Source organism: Fundulus heteroclitus, chromosome 7, assembly GCF_011125445.2.
Source record: "Fundulus heteroclitus isolate FHET01 chromosome 7, MU-UCD_Fhet_4.1, whole genome shotgun sequence".
Lineage (NCBI taxonomy): Eukaryota > Metazoa > Chordata > Actinopteri > Cyprinodontiformes > Fundulidae > Fundulus > Fundulus heteroclitus.
The window spans coordinates 20,624,994-20,641,442 of record NC_046367.1 but is presented as its reverse complement, the minus strand read 5'-3'; the positions used below and the strand labels follow the sequence as shown (position 1 = coordinate 20,641,442).

Here is a 16,449-nt window from a genome sequence, read left to right as displayed (position 1 = left end):
TTTTTTTTAATCAGTGGAATTAGTCTTTCTATGCAACTATTAGAAACATGTAGTAGCCTTTTTTCTATGCCAGCTGACCGGCAGCGCTCACTTGGGTACTCCGTCCAGCACCTTAAATGAGTTTAAACAATATAAACCGCAGGACGTAAAGTTTCAGTAGGTCTGAAACCGAAAGGTTTTTAAACCTCGGTGTGACCGGCCCCTGCCTATCCAGGACTTGAACCACTCGGACCGATGAACCAGCGTTAGTTAACGTCTAAATCAAAGCACTGACTTTACTTTAGTGAAACTTTATTTCTGAAACCAGGCGAGGTGACGTAAAATGATTTTTTTTTTTTTTAGAACATGCTTTCAATGAGCTCACAATTCCTTGACTGGACATCCACCGAACAATTAAACCAACAGCATTATTATCCACGATATCGAGGCATCCCCTGTTCAGAGATCTGAGCATTTTACTGTACATAAAACAATCATCTTTTGCATTTATAAACTGAACATAATTATATTATTCTTCGTATAGCTCTCTGTTATCTGTCCCGTTAGATACAGTATGTACAGTTAAAAACTGCAACAGTTCTGTCGGTGCTGGTGTAGCGAGCACTCTCGTCCCAACGCTGGAGCTAAGACATGGGATGTTTGCACAGTCGCGCAGAGCTTCACATACCAAAACAAAAGATGACTTGGAAGAATCTTAAAACACGCAGCCCTCTCCTGTCCTGTCCATTTAAAGGACGCACAGCGGCCTGAGCCTCGTCCCGGTGCTGCGTCCCCGTTGGCCCAGCGGTGAGGCTGTGGCGCTCCTCCCCGGAGCAGAGCGGCGGGCCCTCCAGGACGCTGAGAGGCTGGCAATGTCCGTACGAGGCCTCCGTCTCGAAGGAGACGCGAGGCGCGGCCAGTTGTTTCATCAACTCAGCTCCCTGAAAGACGGTTTCAAGTGCTTCCGTTTGCTCTCCGAAGTCTACAGTTTTTCCACTTTTTCTCTTTTTTGTACAAGTCTTAAAAAAAACTATGATGTCGCTGTAAAAGAAACAATGTTCTGGCTTTCCAGAGTCGGCGTGGGACTTAGAGAGTCTTGCGTTTGGATCCTGTAACAATCGGTCGGGCGAATTCCACAAAGTCATCTATAAGGACCGGCCACGCACCTGAGAGGAGCAAAGAGTAACACCGTTAGTGGAGCGGGGGCGGAGGAGAGGAGGAGTACCTCGGTGTTGGACTCACCTTCTTCGTCGTAGTTAGACATGTCATCTGCGATCATGTTACCAAAGTCCAACAATAAGTTCCACGTGTCCTTTGGGATGGATCGTTTATGGTGTTCCTGTAAGGGAGAAGAGCTGATGAAAATCCAGCTAACCGGGTCTGCTCGCGGCTCCGTTCCCCCCCCCCCCCGGTCTTTCTAACAAAGCCGTCTTCACATCGCTGCATCTCCGCCGGTCCGGCTGGTCGACTCGAATCCAGCCGGTTCTTAACCTGCTTTACCCCTCTGGTCCCGCGGGTGGGACGTTTAAAGCACGAGGAGATTATTTGGGAGCCTTTATTCCCATTACGTGACACTCAACATCTTTTTGATTTTGTGCACTTATTAAGCATTTGTGGAGCATTTACAGCAAAAGGTTTCCCATGAAGAAAGACGCGCCGCATAAAAACCAGTTAATTATAAAACAAACTTGTTTGCATGCTGGGATGAAACAGGGCTTGGCTTTTTGTCGGAATATTTCAAATAACGATATTCGTGAACAAAGACATATGGGTTCTGCTTTTTTTGTTGTTGTTTCTGCACGATTCAGTTTTACCATCAGAGTTTAAATTAAACATGACCTCAAGTTAAAACATCAGATTACTAGATTTTTAATTAGCTGTTACTTTAAAAATACTTGTAAACTTTTTTTTTTTTTTTTAAACCAGTGGGGGAATCAGGACCCTAATCAAGTATAATTTCCTGTCTAACACCGGCACATTAAGGCCGCCTCTGTCTGACATCCTGCTTCTAGTAAGTAAAGACAGCCATGTCTAATAGTCCACAGCTAATTATTGGGGTTTTAAAACACGCTCAAACATCTAAACAATAATTCTCCGGGAGTCTAAACATTCAAGTTGCTCTTCTTCCTCATCGGCCCGACCTTAAGGTTTTGACACATTTTTTGAAAGAAGAAAAAAAAGAATAAAGGAATTGTAATATGGATTTTTTTTTTATCTTTACATGTTCAGATCTAAAAGTTGTTGGGCCAACTTCCAAAGTGGGCGGAGAACAACAAAGATCTGATGAGGTGAAGACTCCGGCAGTAACCCAATCAGAAGGTTGTGGGTTCGATTCCAGCTTCATTCTGTCACATGTCTGTGGGCAAGATACTTAACCTCGAGTTGCCTACCGATCTGTGTATTAGTGCATTAAAAAGGGACGTATCCTGCTTTTCAGTTCTTCCTTTTCACATTTAAATCATCCAGATGTGGTCTGTATAAAGTGAAAATGCAAAGTTTGGGTCTGAATTCCTTGTTATTATTGCCCCACTGCACCTCTTTTATCCCCGTTCTGAGAGCAACAGATTTTGGTGCCGTCTCTTTAAATCTACGGGAGGCACTTCACACTTCTCCATCGTCCAGGTCGTTCCCCAATCGGCCATTTTTGTAGTATCCTGTGGGACGGTGTAATGAGTAGTGTGGGTTAATACACCCAACTGAACTTTTTTTTACTTATCCACTTGTAGCTTTGGCATCCTTGAGCTTGGACTAGAAAACTGTAGCAAAACAAAAATGAAACATAAAAATGGTAGATCTGCGAGTTTGGTAAGCCGGACGTCCATGACCTTGTTTATCAGCTTTGCAGCAAATACTGACATAATTGTTCAAAAAACATAATAGAGAATGGACTAAACTGAACGGCTTGTAAGAAAATGAGCCAAACCGAATATAAATGGTATCTACGGAGCACCTGGAGAGACAACATTTAACTTCTCTGTCCTCCTAGAGACTCCAAGTACACAACAAAATGGATTTAAAGGAGAAGCCCGGTCAACAAAGAAAAATTAGTGGATCATTAGCTATACCTAAAACTAATACATTCGAGGTGATTTAATGAATTTAGCATTAATCAATAAGAAAATAAAAGCATAAATTGTTGTCTCGATCACTGTGTATGGGTGCGGCCATTGTTGCCCATATTTGGGCAAAAATGGCCGCCTGACATCACATCCTGTGACGTAATGTTGCAGTAAGGCACTGCGCTCTACAAGCTAATTCAATAGGAGCTGTTGTACACAGCAGCGATCAACAATTATTTCGGATTTCCAAAGGATTTCACCGTTGAAATTCACGAGAGCTATTGTTGAAGCAACAATGTCCAAGTGCAAGCTGGATGTTCCAATACATCGAGTAAAAGTGAAAAAAACATTAGTTATTTCACCTTTGCGGCTCATCATCCACCACGGGCTGTTTTGCTGGATTACCAATGTGAAGAGGGAGGATTTGCCCTCGTGCTTCTGGCCAGAGAGAAAACACGTCGTCTGTAGCCAACATTTCAAAGAAGGATGTCTTCAAGACGACATGAGAGCGAGACTTTTTGGTAGGTTTTTCTTTTTTATAATGTAGAATTTGCCGTAACATTTGTTTACCCAATCAGAGCGGCGGAGGGATACGACACACTTGGAAAAAATGCTCACTGTTGTGAAGCCCACTTATTTTATACGACTTTGGTCTTATATTTTGTAAAGTCGCTTGTAAATTTCATGAGTTGTGGGTTGCAGTTTTTTTTGGGCTTGTTTCTGAAAGTGAAGTCAATTGTTTTGGCTCTAAACTAAGTGATATCCCTCCGTCTCATAACGCACTGCAGCTCGTCCTGACAGGAGCAGAGTAAACTCAGAAAGAGCCGATCTGGCCGTATTTTCTGCAGTTCACGGTTGCAATAGCTGCTGAAAGTAGATTAGGCGGTGCAGATCACCATTTTGAGCAGAGATTGGTTCTAAAGATGAGTTTTATACTCATCGTATAACATTGCAGAACCCAACTTATAACATGTCTCTAAAGTGTAAAATTAGTATTACTTTAAATTTAAATGCTTACATGTCTATATTTGTTTAAGAAGCAAAAAAAAAAAAAAATTTCAGCATGAAAACGGGTATTTATTTATAAGGGGACAGATAGAGCATTGGGATTTGCTCAACAGTCGATCCCGTAACCTGACGTCACAAACTGAGAGGTGACAGTACTGTTCTTCACCAAGATGGATGCCTCCATAAAAGGACATTCAAATGAAAATTACTCTTAATTAAAAAATCGTATCATTTATTAAAAAGTATGTAATAACTTTATATTTAAAGTACTTTCAGCAGTTTGAATTGATTTTGCGTAATATGTCCCCTTTAACGTGTGTGGATCAGTGAGTGCGAATGGGAGAATGTGGCTCCAGTACAGTGGTCTCAAACTCAAAAGCTCGAGGGCCGGTGTCCTGCAACTTTCCATTGTGTCCCTTGCCCTACACGCCCGAATCAAATGGCTAAACTGCCTCACCAGTGTGCAGTCCTGCTCTGCTACTGAGCTCGTGTTGGAGTCAGGTGAGTTGAAGCAGAGACGCATCTAAAAGTTGCAGGACACCAGCCGTTGAGGACTGGATTTTGAGACCAGTTAAAGCACATGGATTGGTCAGGATGACTAAAAAAACACTTCATAGATTCTGTGCGTTTACCATTTACGAGCCCAAAGGCACTGGTCTGCATAGGGCTGCACAATACATCCCAGATTTATTGGCATCACCACCGCGCGTAACAGGCACACCTGCCTGGACTGCAGTAGGTGAAAACTAATTATTTAGGTACAATTGATTCAGGTTCCACATGCTTTTAATGTCTTTGACGACGCTTGTTGTTTAACGTGGCATAAAATGTCTTGAAAGGTAAAGCAGCGGTAAGGTGGTCAAGTCATTAAGAAACCAGAAGTTGCCAAAAACAGCAGACATGGGTCAGAATCAATGCTTTCACTTCCTTGTCAGGAAGTAGACAATGATGACTACTCCTTACCTGGGATCCCTGTTTGCTTGACCACTTTACCACCTCGACGTCTCCTAAAACGTTTTACGTTGCAATAGATTGTACATAAATAATTTGCCAACATGTGCATATTATTGTGATAATTTAACAGTCATAATTATGATTTACGATCTATTGTGCAGCCCTAGATTTGAAAACCAATTAGTTTTAACCCCAAACCTTCGGGTTTCTGTTACAGAGCTAACGACGTAGAGGCATCGTCATAATCTGAGAGATTTGGAGAACCTTAGGAAGCAGAACGGGCAAATATCGTCAAACCAAGACTTGCAGATGGACTCCTACCAAAGTACATTAAACAAAATATTAGCTTTAAGCTTGGCTCTCTTATCCCATCAGGACACTGCACCATTTTGATTTTATTTCTCTCGTATATGTTTGTTTTTTTTCCAGCAGAATCGTGCATAAGAACGTAATATAAGGTTTGAAATGATATCTCACGGTCAATTTCTTTAAACTGCTGTGTATACACTTCTAAGAGCCACTGTGTATTATAGCCATGCAGAGTGTCAATCCAAGGCCCTTTAAACAATGAAGCCTTTAAAGCACTGCAACTAAAGCCGGGCGTACACTGTACGAGTTTTTCCCCTTTTCGGGCCGATTCTTCAGTCGTGCGAGCATTTTTTGAATCGGCCGAATTTCAGCTTGATCGTAGAGGGGGGGGAGGAGGGGGGAATGGCTTCTCACGACTACCTCCAGATCAGGAATCGGACGATCGTGAAAATCAAACATGTTTGAAATTCAGTCGGCTGTCGTGAGGTTTTCGTGAGCGCATCCTGCTGTTCAAGCAGAGCTACGAGGGGGCGCCCTCCCCTCCTCTCCGTCCCCACCAGCGGAGGGAGGGAAGCGGGCGTCCCTGAAGCGACCTCCGCCCGGCCCGCTCGCGGGGGCATTGGGGAGGGCGGCAACGCGCTGGCTGCCTCTTTCGGCACTCCTCCGCGGTCCGCCGCCTGTTTCAGCACTTCTGCGGGGTCCGCGCTGGCCGCCTGTTTCGGCACTCCTCCGCTCGCGGGGGGGGGCGGGCGACCTGCCGTGCTGCGCGGCCGCCGATGCCTCTCATCCCTCCTCTCTCCCCTCCTCTCTCCCCTCCTCTCTCCCCTCCGTTCCCCCGACGCCCGGTGCCTCCTGGGCTCGAACCCCTGCTCTGGGTCCCTGTCACCCACCGTCGCTCGCCTGCCTCTGCCACCACAGCGGGCGGTCCCAGAGGGGACACAACGTACAGTGTGAGCAGTACGGTCTCGTCCGAGCGTCGCGCCGCACAGATCGTGAGCGGTGAACTTTTAAACCCCGCGGTTCCCTCGCACAGTTTGAGATGTATATAAGTACCACGACTGAAAAACTCGTACAGTGTACGCCCGGCTTAAGCGGTTGCTTTTAGGTTTGATTTTTCCCACATACTGATAAATAAATGTGGTTCAGCTCTCAACTTTCACAGTAGAAATGATTATACCACATAATAATACGTAATAATTCTACCACTATTAACCAGGGTTTTGAACCAATTTTTCCCCCCAATCGGTTCGTTCCGAACAGAAACAGAATTATAACGTTTCCGGTTATGAGTTCCACCAATAAATTGACGTTCCCGAACTGGTTAGGACAAAAAAATACTGTTCCCGGAACGGTTAATTTCGTTCCTTTCGTTTGACAAATATCGCTATTGATATTGTGTTTGGAATGAGCGTTTTATTTAACGATGGATCGTAATTTACCTCTTATTTAAGATGTGTGGCTCTAGTGGAGACACCGCTCTCTCTCCATTCAGTCAGCGAATGTGTGATGTGATGTCACACAGGAAGTGAACCTCAGCCGTCATGGTAACGTGCGCAGGAAAATAATTATTTTTTTTTTTAGTTAATTAGGCAACGAAAACTTTGAGGAACGAAATAAAACCGGTATTAACCGGTTACCATTATTTTTAAATAAGTCTTCCAGTTCGAGAACATAAAAGATAATAACGTTTCTGGTTTCATTTCTGTTCCCTGTAAAATACAAAAAGTTTTCGTTTTCGTTCCTTGAACCGGTTCAAAGCCCTGCTATTAACGATAAAAAGCTGTGAATATTTCTGTTTTTACCCAAATGTAACCATCACCGCTTTTCAGTGGCATAACATAGACATAACATAGAGATTGCGTTGATCTTTAGATCAGCTTATTATAAGCTGGGAATAAGGGAATATGAATTAGCGGCACCATTAGGACTCACCAAAAGAAACCTATTCCAAAGATCGAGGAACTTAAATCGTCCGGACAGAACCAGGTTCCAGTAGGCTACGGCCATCTCCAGATCTGCACACAGAGAGGAAGAGGAGCAGCTCGTTTTCTTTAGTTTTTTTTACCCGCCCAGGAGGAAACATCGCCTGCTGGCACTCGTGTCAGTCCACCTACCGAGACCTTTCTGTCCGGGGTTTTTGGCAAAGTTAAAAGTGAACTGGTAGAAGTCTTTGAACTTCCCGCTGTCTTTCAACTCCTGCTCTAATCTGGGCAACAGGGCTTTCAGCTTTTCTGGGCTGTCGCACCTGAACAGAACAAACACACACAACAGTTCCAGTGACATCGACATGATTGGCCCTGAAAGGCAAGACGTAGCAACTTTCCCATCGAGTCGCTGCAGGAAAGACACAGAATACCCAGGCTGTGGGTGGATCTATATTTAACCAGCCCTCCCTCCCTCGGCGCTGCAGCCAGAGAAGCAGCCAGAGTTTAGAGCAGCCTAGCTGACGTCGACGCTCACCCCAGCTCGGTCATGCCGTCCAGGAACTCCTTCTTGGTGAACTCGCACTGAGTGGCGGCGTGAAACTTCCACGCCACCACCAGCACGGTGATGCTGGCCGGGTCCAGCGAGAGGTCGTCGCAGAACTGCTGGATCCCGTCGATGCCGATCTTATTCTCGTCCTGGGGATCTGTTGGGACAAACGCACACAGAATTTTGCACTAAGCCTTGCCTGGTTGGCGTTAAAAAAAACAGACCTCTTAGTCTAAACTCTGGAGAACCACCTTTAGCTGCAATAATAGCTGCAACTCTTTTGCTGTATACCTTCAACTAGTAAAAGGAGATTTCTTTCTTTCTTTTTTGCACATTCTTCTTTGCAAAATGTCTCAAGCTCAGTCAGATCAAAGGGACAGCGTCTGCGAGCATCAACGTTCAGGCCTCCCGACGGGCCTGCACTGCTAATAGGCCGATCTAACCCACGGATCTGCTTTGATCTGAATTAGAGCTGCACAGCGTATCACATTTCAACCTCGCTGTCCAATAATACACTCGGCCGGCCGGACGGGGCTTTCGCCGTCGTCTGTGCCTTCAAGCGACGCAGCCCTGGATGCGAAAGGCTGAGGCGTTATGGGGATGGAAAAGAGAAGTGATTGCAATGTTGATGCGTACTATTTGAAAGCCGTGTTTCCCTAATATGGCGAAGGCCGGTGAAGGTTCTCAGTCATCCAGGTCATGGTCATTCCAAAAAAAAAGGTTTTGCGCGTTCCTAAGAATCTCTTCTGCCCTGTGGCCCCTTAATGCTAGAATTCAGTCTTAAGCTGTTGTTTTTTACCTTTTTTTTTTGGAATGGCGAAGGCCCCATTCACTTCAGCCCTGGTGTGTTATGTTTAGGGGATGTTGTCCTCGAGTCTTTTTCAGACTCACCGTCTTTTTTTTTTTTTTTTTTTGTCCCACAAGGGTTTTCCTGCTTTTAGCAACTCTGAGCCACTTCCTTATCCTGCCATCAACATTAGTCGCTGTAAGGATGTTGTGTTCTGGGTGGTGTCCAGTAGCGTTTTTCCTCCTAAATTATACGATCGCATGCAGGCCAAACAAAAGTGGCCTCGTCATCTTTCACACGCTCGCTTTGTCTTACGGTAAACGGCGACTTTTGTGAGTTTTTTCCCCCGGCCCGACGTTCGCTCTGTCGACGGGCTCTCCCACCTGAGCCGCGGCTTTCTGCGGCTCATCCAGAGTCGTCGCGGGAAGCTCGGCACGCTTTATCCCATGGATGGCCGGTTGCCAACCTATCAAGCAGACATGCAGTTGCTGGGCTGGCTTTCATGACCAAACTTTAAACGCCGTTTGCTTCGTAGAGAAACCTCTAAGGCCGTCACGGAACCGCCGGATTTATGCAGAGATCAAAATAAACGACCGACTGGGCGACATCCGTATGTCTGCACCAAACCTTCGTTAAGAGTAAAGAAAGTTGATTACTAACAGGCGCCTCTCTTTTCTGAATTTATTTCTGACAATTACGCCTCCATCCTGAGTTGGCCCATCACATAAACTCCCACCGACGCTGGCGGTGACAGAAAAAGCTCAGTGGCTATAGACGGTTTTTGTAGGACTGCAGAGAGGGGGGCCACTCCGCTCACCTTTGTATCGGTTGTAGAGCTGCTCCAGCCTTTTCCGGTCCACCGAGGTTTTCATGGACTCCTTGCAGTAAAGCTCTGGGTTCTGAAAGTAGTTGTCCGTGGCGACCTCCAGCTTCCAGTCATTCTGCGTGAGGCAGTACACGGCCGTCTTCTCCCCGGCCTGCGTGAAGGACATGAACTGCCGTACCTTGTCCCTCTGCGAAGACTTCAGCTTATGCTGCGCGGGCACGGGACGAGGCGGGGCGGGGGGGCGGACGCCGGGGGCCATCGGACGGGGCAGGGCAGAAAACAGCGCACAGACACAGAGAGACACCAGAATGAAAACACACAGCGGGGCGTAAACGCCAACACACATCCGGCAACGCAGAAATCACCCGCCAACCCGCGCGGGGTTGTGCGAGGCGTCAACGGCTACCGAGGGCACACGCTGTACCCCCCACCCCCGAAGAGGCCCCCTCGGATAACACGACGTAACACGAGCGCGGACATCGAGGTGCGACGGGTCTGGAGTGTAACACAAGCACCGTGCCACAAATACCGAGAAATATAAAAATAAGTAATTCAATCAAAACAGGCCGAAGGTGGCGATTACAGGACGGGGCGAGACGTACAGGAGCGGGGGGTTGGGTGGAGTGGGGTGGGAGGACTTGTTGATCACTTACATAAAAGCGTTATAAAACTAGTTTATAGGCGACTATGAGGGTTGAAAGATGTTATGAAACCTTAAGTAAAGCCAGTCTAGTTTCCCCCAACACTACGGTGACGCTTAGCTCTGGTTTATAACTCTGAAGTTTTTCAGGACCCGTTTCCACAGCTTAAAGCCCCCCCCCCAACGTCCACGTCGTTTCAGCTGTATGGACCACAGAGTTTGAACAGCACTGCTCCTCCACCTGTCGCCCTGCCATGCTCGACAGCTGGCCCACAGAAGGCCTTCCTTACGGCTCGGCTGTCACCTCTCCGTAAGGAAAAGCCGGCCGTCGGGCAGCGTTTCAAATAAAAGTAGCCTTGACGTTTTTGTTTGTGTTCACATCTGGGTGCTGGGGGTATTTTTTTATTTTTTTATTTTTAACATCTCGTCTCAGTCCAGGTTCATGGATTCCACAGGAGGACGGACATTAAATCAGCTACGGTGCTGCTAAAGTGTTTTATCAGAGCAAAGGATCTTAGTTGGGCAGCTAAGATGTGCAGATTAGCTCATTTGTACACATTTCTGAACCCCGGGGGGCTGAATCTGTAGAAACATCCGTAGGGTGCATAAAAATCATACCATGCTTTCTTTTTCTTTTTCAAACATTTCTAACTTCACATCACAGACCAGACAACTGGCTGATGAATCAACAGATCCAGCTGACAGGAGGGGGGAGAGAGAAGAGAAACTCTCCTGCAGCTGCATCATCTGGACACTTCTCTGCAGAGCAGGATTTCCAGGAAGCGAAGGCTAAAGGTTGGGTTCAACAAGCTGCCAACAAAACGACCCGTCCTGACTGCCGGCGTTGATCCCGCCCGGGTTTAAGACGCGTGCCTTGAAGGCGAAGCCGGGGAACACCTGGGGGTTAGCTTTGTCTACATCCCCAGCTAATAACTTACAGCGGCTAACGCTAGCCGAGTTAGCCGGAACCTATTGACAACAACCGCGCAGGGGGGGATCTATTACCCGGAGGAAAGTGTCAGCGCTGCCAGCAGGGAGCCGAGATTTGACCCAAAACGACCCAGTCCGCGTCTGAGGTCCAGCGGTGGAGCTGCTCACAGCCGAAGTTACCAAGACTGCCAAAAAAAAGGGGGACGTGCGGCTAACGCTGCTGCTGCTGCTAGCTGCTCTCAAAATATCAACTGACCTTCCCTGAAACAGCAGCGAAAACTGTTCCCTGAGCGCCGCGAGCCTCACGAACCGCGACGCGTCGCGCGCCTCGACGCCAAGCCGCCGGCCGCCGCGGATCAGCCCTCGTGGCACGAAAGCCAGTGCCCGGCTTGGTGTTTATTTTGGTTACCTACCATTTTTACACCCGCTGTTTGACCAGTTTAGTAGCACGTCTGTCGCCCCATGTGCGCATGCGCGAAGGAAGTAGCCCGTGTCGGTGGCAGAGGTTTGCAGCTTTTGCAGCATCTGCTCGTGTGTCAGTGGGCTTGTTGGAAGGGAGGGACGGAACCTGCGTGGAAAATAAAGCTTCTTCTTCTTTTTCTTCTTCTTTTAGGGTCTATTGGTGGTTGGCAAGCTTGAAAGTGAAGCAGTTTTCATGGCTGTTTATAAAGGATACTCTATGGCTCCCAGTGGATTGTTAGGTTTACAGCTAGCTGTGACACACAACTTTAACACAAAGAAACTACACACTTATCCGGACATATTATTCGTTAAATGGTCAAATGCAAAAGATTAAAAGTTCAATTGCAAAAGTTTGGGGTCCATGCCAAACGCAGCAGTTGATCTTGCAAATGTGAACATGTGAAATGAAAAGGGAAAAAGTTTGCTTTTAATATTTTTTTGTTGTTGTTGTAATTCTCAGTTTCCATTGGTCCATCCATCCATCTATTGTCTGTAATCCGTGCAGGGACGATGGGGAATAGTGCCTATCTCCTGCAGTCATTGGACGAGAAGCAGGGTACATTGCCCCAGTCCATCATAGGACAATGGTTGGTTTTATTGCAAAGATTCAAGCGTCATTAAACTTTTTTTTTTTATCACAGAAGTACCCTGGGTTAAATCTTACCAGGGATGAACAGTTTGACACATTTTTTACCGCTTGCTCTACAAGGGCTCTGTGTTCGGACAGGTACTCTTTATCATTTTTGACCCTGCATTAGAGCTGGACAATATAGAAACAAAAATCATATTGATCGATATCGATAATTATCAACAAATTTAAAACATATGTTTTAAGTGCAGCCCTGGACATGTTTTTTAGATAAAGGACACACAAACACTGAATTCAAACTCAACCCTTTATTCAACCAACTTTTTACCAAAGCTGCAATTATTTAAAAAATGAAAAAGAACATGAACTCTCTGAACTCTTTGAAGGGGGCGGGGCGTTCCTGGGTCTGCGTTTGTGATTGGTTGGGGGAATGTAATATAAACCTACACGATAGGCTAGAATGCAAAATGAAGGAAAACTGTTCTATTTAACTTTTTATTGACCTTTTTTTTCTATCATCGATATACGTCTATCGACCGATATATATATTGTTATCCAATTATCGTCCAGCCCTACCCTGCATGACCTACTCTCGTAAGCCTTCATACTGGCACGTATGAGTGGGCTGCCCGGTGGAACAGATGTTTGCACTATTACGATATGGTTGAGTCTTATCCTCTGCTAATTTCCCTCATCATTAATGAACACTACAGCAGAAATCAACCTAATTTCTACTTCTTTATAAAATGAGCGTTTTGCTGATAGGTTCAGAGCTTCTTTGTGCATAGCACAAGACAACGTAGCCCCCATGAAAATGAAGATCATCCATCTGAGGTGATGGACTCCTCTGACCTTCACAGTAGAGCGCTGAGAAAACAAGAAAGATGCTTTTCAGATTCCCACTTGATTCATAAAAACTGTTAATTTGTGTTTAAGAACACTTTGCAAAGCTACATATTATTTGTATGGACATACTAAGACAAAGTCAGCGCTGATGAGCCATCCATTAGCTCAACTTTATGTAGAGTTGACTTGATCCTGGCTTTCTTCTAAACACAGTAACCGGGTCATCAGTAAGTGCGAGGTAACTTTAGATGAAAAAGTAAAACCTAACTTTTGTTTAGACTCTTCTCTGGTTGAGCTCTCAGAGTAATATGGAAATATTAGCTTTGTCTAAACTTCCAACTTGCTTGTACAGTGTGCATGTTATAAAGACACACATTTCATTGAGATTTTTGTTTGACAGACCAACATGAATTAGTACTTTTCTTTTTAATGAAAGGGTAATGATGGAATTGTTTTAATCATTTCTTAAAAATAAAATTCAGGAAAGGTAAGTGTGTGGATTCAGCCCCTTCACACCTTTACCTCCTAAATAATGCTGCATTGTAGTGGTAGTCGGGATTTCTGACCTAAGAGTCGGAAATTTCAACTGGAACGCCCTCAGATTTTGGAATCATGAGTCGGGTAGTTGGAGCAACACATCCATAACCAACTTCAGGATTCAAAATGGCTGCTACATTGAATAAAACTTCATACTCTAACTGTTTTTTTTAGCAGTTCCCTGTTATTTATGTAACATTTAGTCAGTTGTACACTTACTTCTTCTCGGTGTTCAGAAGATGTGACATTTTGCTACCGTTTATATGCACAATGTTGAGTAGAACAGTGTCACTGTCATTGTTTAAACAGTGGCCACAGCTAAATGAAGAATCGCCACCTATTGTTGTTTAATGTTTAAAAGCAGTTGAACAGTACAGCATGGCATTAAAAATAAGTAAATGATTTTACAATAAAATGTGACTTGAAAAAGCATGCTGCGACTGGTTGGCTGTTTTTGTACATTTGAAAATGGCGGCAAACTGGAGCGCAATAACTAAAAGATGACGTCGCTCCGATTTACCAGTTTCGAGTTCTGAGGAAAATGGAATGAAGAATAAAATCCAGCATAACCCGCCGTCTCCAGGAGTCACTCAGTAAGTAAACACAGTCCACTTGTGTAATTAATTATCTATGTAAATTCAGCTGTTCTGTTATTGCCTCAGAGGTTTGCTAGAGAACGTCAGTAAACAAACACAGCGGAAGAATAAGAATTTTCTTTACTGTCCGTCCAACAATGTGGAAATTAGGACGTGACAGTGGCAAAGACACACACAGTTACACAAAAAGTTTAGAAATGAAAAAACAAGCTAATCTCACTTTAAGTTAGTTCTAAAGCAACAGAGAATGAGTTTATCGGAAGGGCCAAAATAAAGGTAAGACAAATCATAGAGTAGGTATTGCACAATTATTGATGATACGGCATACTCGGGTACAAAAGTTGAAATATTCAAATTAAATTGGAAAAACGGTGTAGAAACACCAGCCTGTTTACAGCACGATATGAGATGATATGTAATTTGCAGCGTCTCGGAGTAGCTAAGGCGTGTGCCAATGTACCTTAGCATCTGAGAGACTATACGATACAATACAACTTTATTTATAAAGCTCTTTAAAAACTACACCGTTGATCAATGTGCTGTACATTGATACAAATTAATAAAACGCAGAAATATCCTTGCAAGCTCTAGCTAGCAGAATTACAATAAAAGGATGACCAATTAATGTCATAGTTTTAATTAATATAACAGTGTAAACGATTCATGATCAGATCAGAACCCATGGAACCACCCGCATGTCGTGAAAACTTATTAAACCTGTTGTGAGAGTGAGAGATTATAAAGTCTAACAGCTCCTGGGAGGAACGACCAGTGGAAGCGCTCCTTTGAGCATCTGGGGTGCAGCAATCTGTCGCTGAAAGGACTCTCCATCTCTGCAACAGCTCCATGCATGGGGTGGGTTGCATGGTCAGGGATAAAGTTGTGGGGACGTTTCAAGCAGAGTTAGGTTGTACAACAATATCCCAAAGCAAGCTTGGATTATCTCATGGAGTAGTGTTCAATTCATTATCTGATAATGGAAAGAGTACGGCTCAACCGCAAACCTACCAAGACACGTTCGAGCACATAACGTTACAGGTAGGGCCAGGGGAGCATAGAAGCTGCAGAGATCCACAGCTCAGGTGGGAGAATATTGATAGCACAACTATGAACGGTGTTCTCTACAAACCTGGCCTTGACAACAAGCAAGTACATTTTTTGAAAGAAAACTGAAACATACCACATTTACTGTTTGCGACAAGCCATGCGGGGACACAGAAAACATAACGAGGTGCTCTGCTCAAGAATCTTATTTCTGATACTGAATGATAGAGCAATCTCTTAAAAGATAATAAAAAATGTAAACTGTTCATGTAGGAAAACAAATATCTGTTTTGTTTACGTATTATTAAGTGGAAACTTCTTATTGACATTATAGCAATAAACACTTCTGTGGCTCATCTGAGATAACATACAGTTATAGAGTCATTTAAAGTAAAGCATATTTCTGTATATTTAAAGGGCCCACTCAAAGTCCATAACTAAAACAAGTGAAAATCTGGGGCAAGGACTGAAAATTCCAATCTGACAGAGCCTGGCTAGTTTTGGAGACAAGAATAGGCACATGCCGGTGTGCAAAGCTGTTAGAGGCATGCGCCAAACTCTTTGATGCAAAAATGCTGACTCATCGGGGCTGCTTACAGAGCAAACTTTTGAATTTTTCTCTTTTTTTGTTTTTCTTATACTGCAAAATTGCTACTGTGAAAACCACAAGTATGTAAACATTTATTTTGAACATCTCAAAAATACATTAAGATTAATGGTTTAAATAAAAAAATAAATAAAAGAGGTATGAATACATTAACAAGCCAGTATTTTACATGTAGAGATGAATGCTGGAGTTTATTCAGTTTTTCTTTAAGGTTTTGGTCATTTCTTTAACTGCATCTTAAATATCAGCTATCAACTATTAAGTCACCAACCAATTGGATGGGATATTCAGATGTAGCCGGAGGTTATTATGATTCATTCAGCACATATAAGACACCTGTGCAAAGTACTGTCGAAATTGAAACACATCCCCACCCTTCAACCATCACACATTGTTCTTGGAACTTCAGGGAACTAATAAAGGCCTCTTTATTAGTTCCCTGAAAACATGAATGTAAAAACTATACAGATCATACAAATTGAACACAGTTCATGTGTGTAAATATAATTTGAATTACAAGGCTGACTGGTTGGCTTACACAACATGTGATAAAAATATATTGTTTGATAAATTCTGATAGAGATGCACTGCACTAAAGAATGGCTTATAGTCATTTAAAAGCTGTGATATTTCTACTTTTTGAACCATAATTATTACTCTAATAATTTGACAGAAATGGAACAGAAAGAGTTCATGTGATAAAAAAAAAAAGATCTTGAAACCAAATAATAACCCATAGAAGCTTGTGCTTCTATGTGTTGCTTTTGGTTTCTTATGAATGCCTAAAATATATGTAAAAGGGGG

The 16,449-nt window shown here is 44.0% G+C and overlaps 1 protein-coding gene across 4 annotated transcripts; it reads right to left on the bottom strand.

Moving 5' to 3' along the window:
* dcun1d2a (DCN1, defective in cullin neddylation 1, domain containing 2a) lies at positions 1-11,519 on the bottom strand. 4 transcript variants are annotated; one of them, XM_012864398.3, is made up of 7 exons: positions 11,378-11,519; positions 9,386-9,602; positions 7,770-7,938; positions 7,424-7,554; positions 7,242-7,324; positions 1,222-1,318; positions 1-1,145 (listed from the first exon to the last, which is right to left on the bottom strand). In XM_012864398.3, exons 1-7 carry the CDS (start codon positions 11,378-11,380, stop codon positions 1,066-1,068), a joined length of 780 nt encoding a protein of 259 aa, XP_012719852.1. In that variant the 5' UTR covers positions 11,381-11,519; the 3' UTR covers positions 1-1,065. The 4 variants fall into 4 exon arrangements, with proteins under 4 accessions (XP_012719852.1, XP_012719853.1, XP_021173032.1 ...); XM_012864399.3 differs by lacking the exon at positions 11,378-11,519 and adding an exon at positions 11,221-11,360; XM_021317357.2 differs by lacking the exon at positions 11,378-11,519 and adding an exon at positions 11,040-11,207.
* Between the last annotated feature and the right edge of the window lie 4,930 nt (positions 11,520-16,449).

Excerpts from the sequence above, each read along its gene's own strand:
- dcun1d2a (XM_021317356.2), bottom strand. The coding sequence starts at position 9,740 with ATGTGTGTTGGCGTTTACGCCCCGCTGTGTGTTTTCATTCTGGTGTCT. Across the intron at positions 7,325-7,423 it reads CCCCGGACAGAAAGGTCTCG|ATCTGGAGATGGCCGTAGCC; the intron begins GTAGGTGGACTG and ends CTCTGTGTGCAG. Across the intron at positions 1,146-1,221 it reads GTCTAACTACGACGAAGAAG|GTGCGTGGCCGGTCCTTATA; the intron begins GTGAGTCCAACA and ends TGCTCCTCTCAG.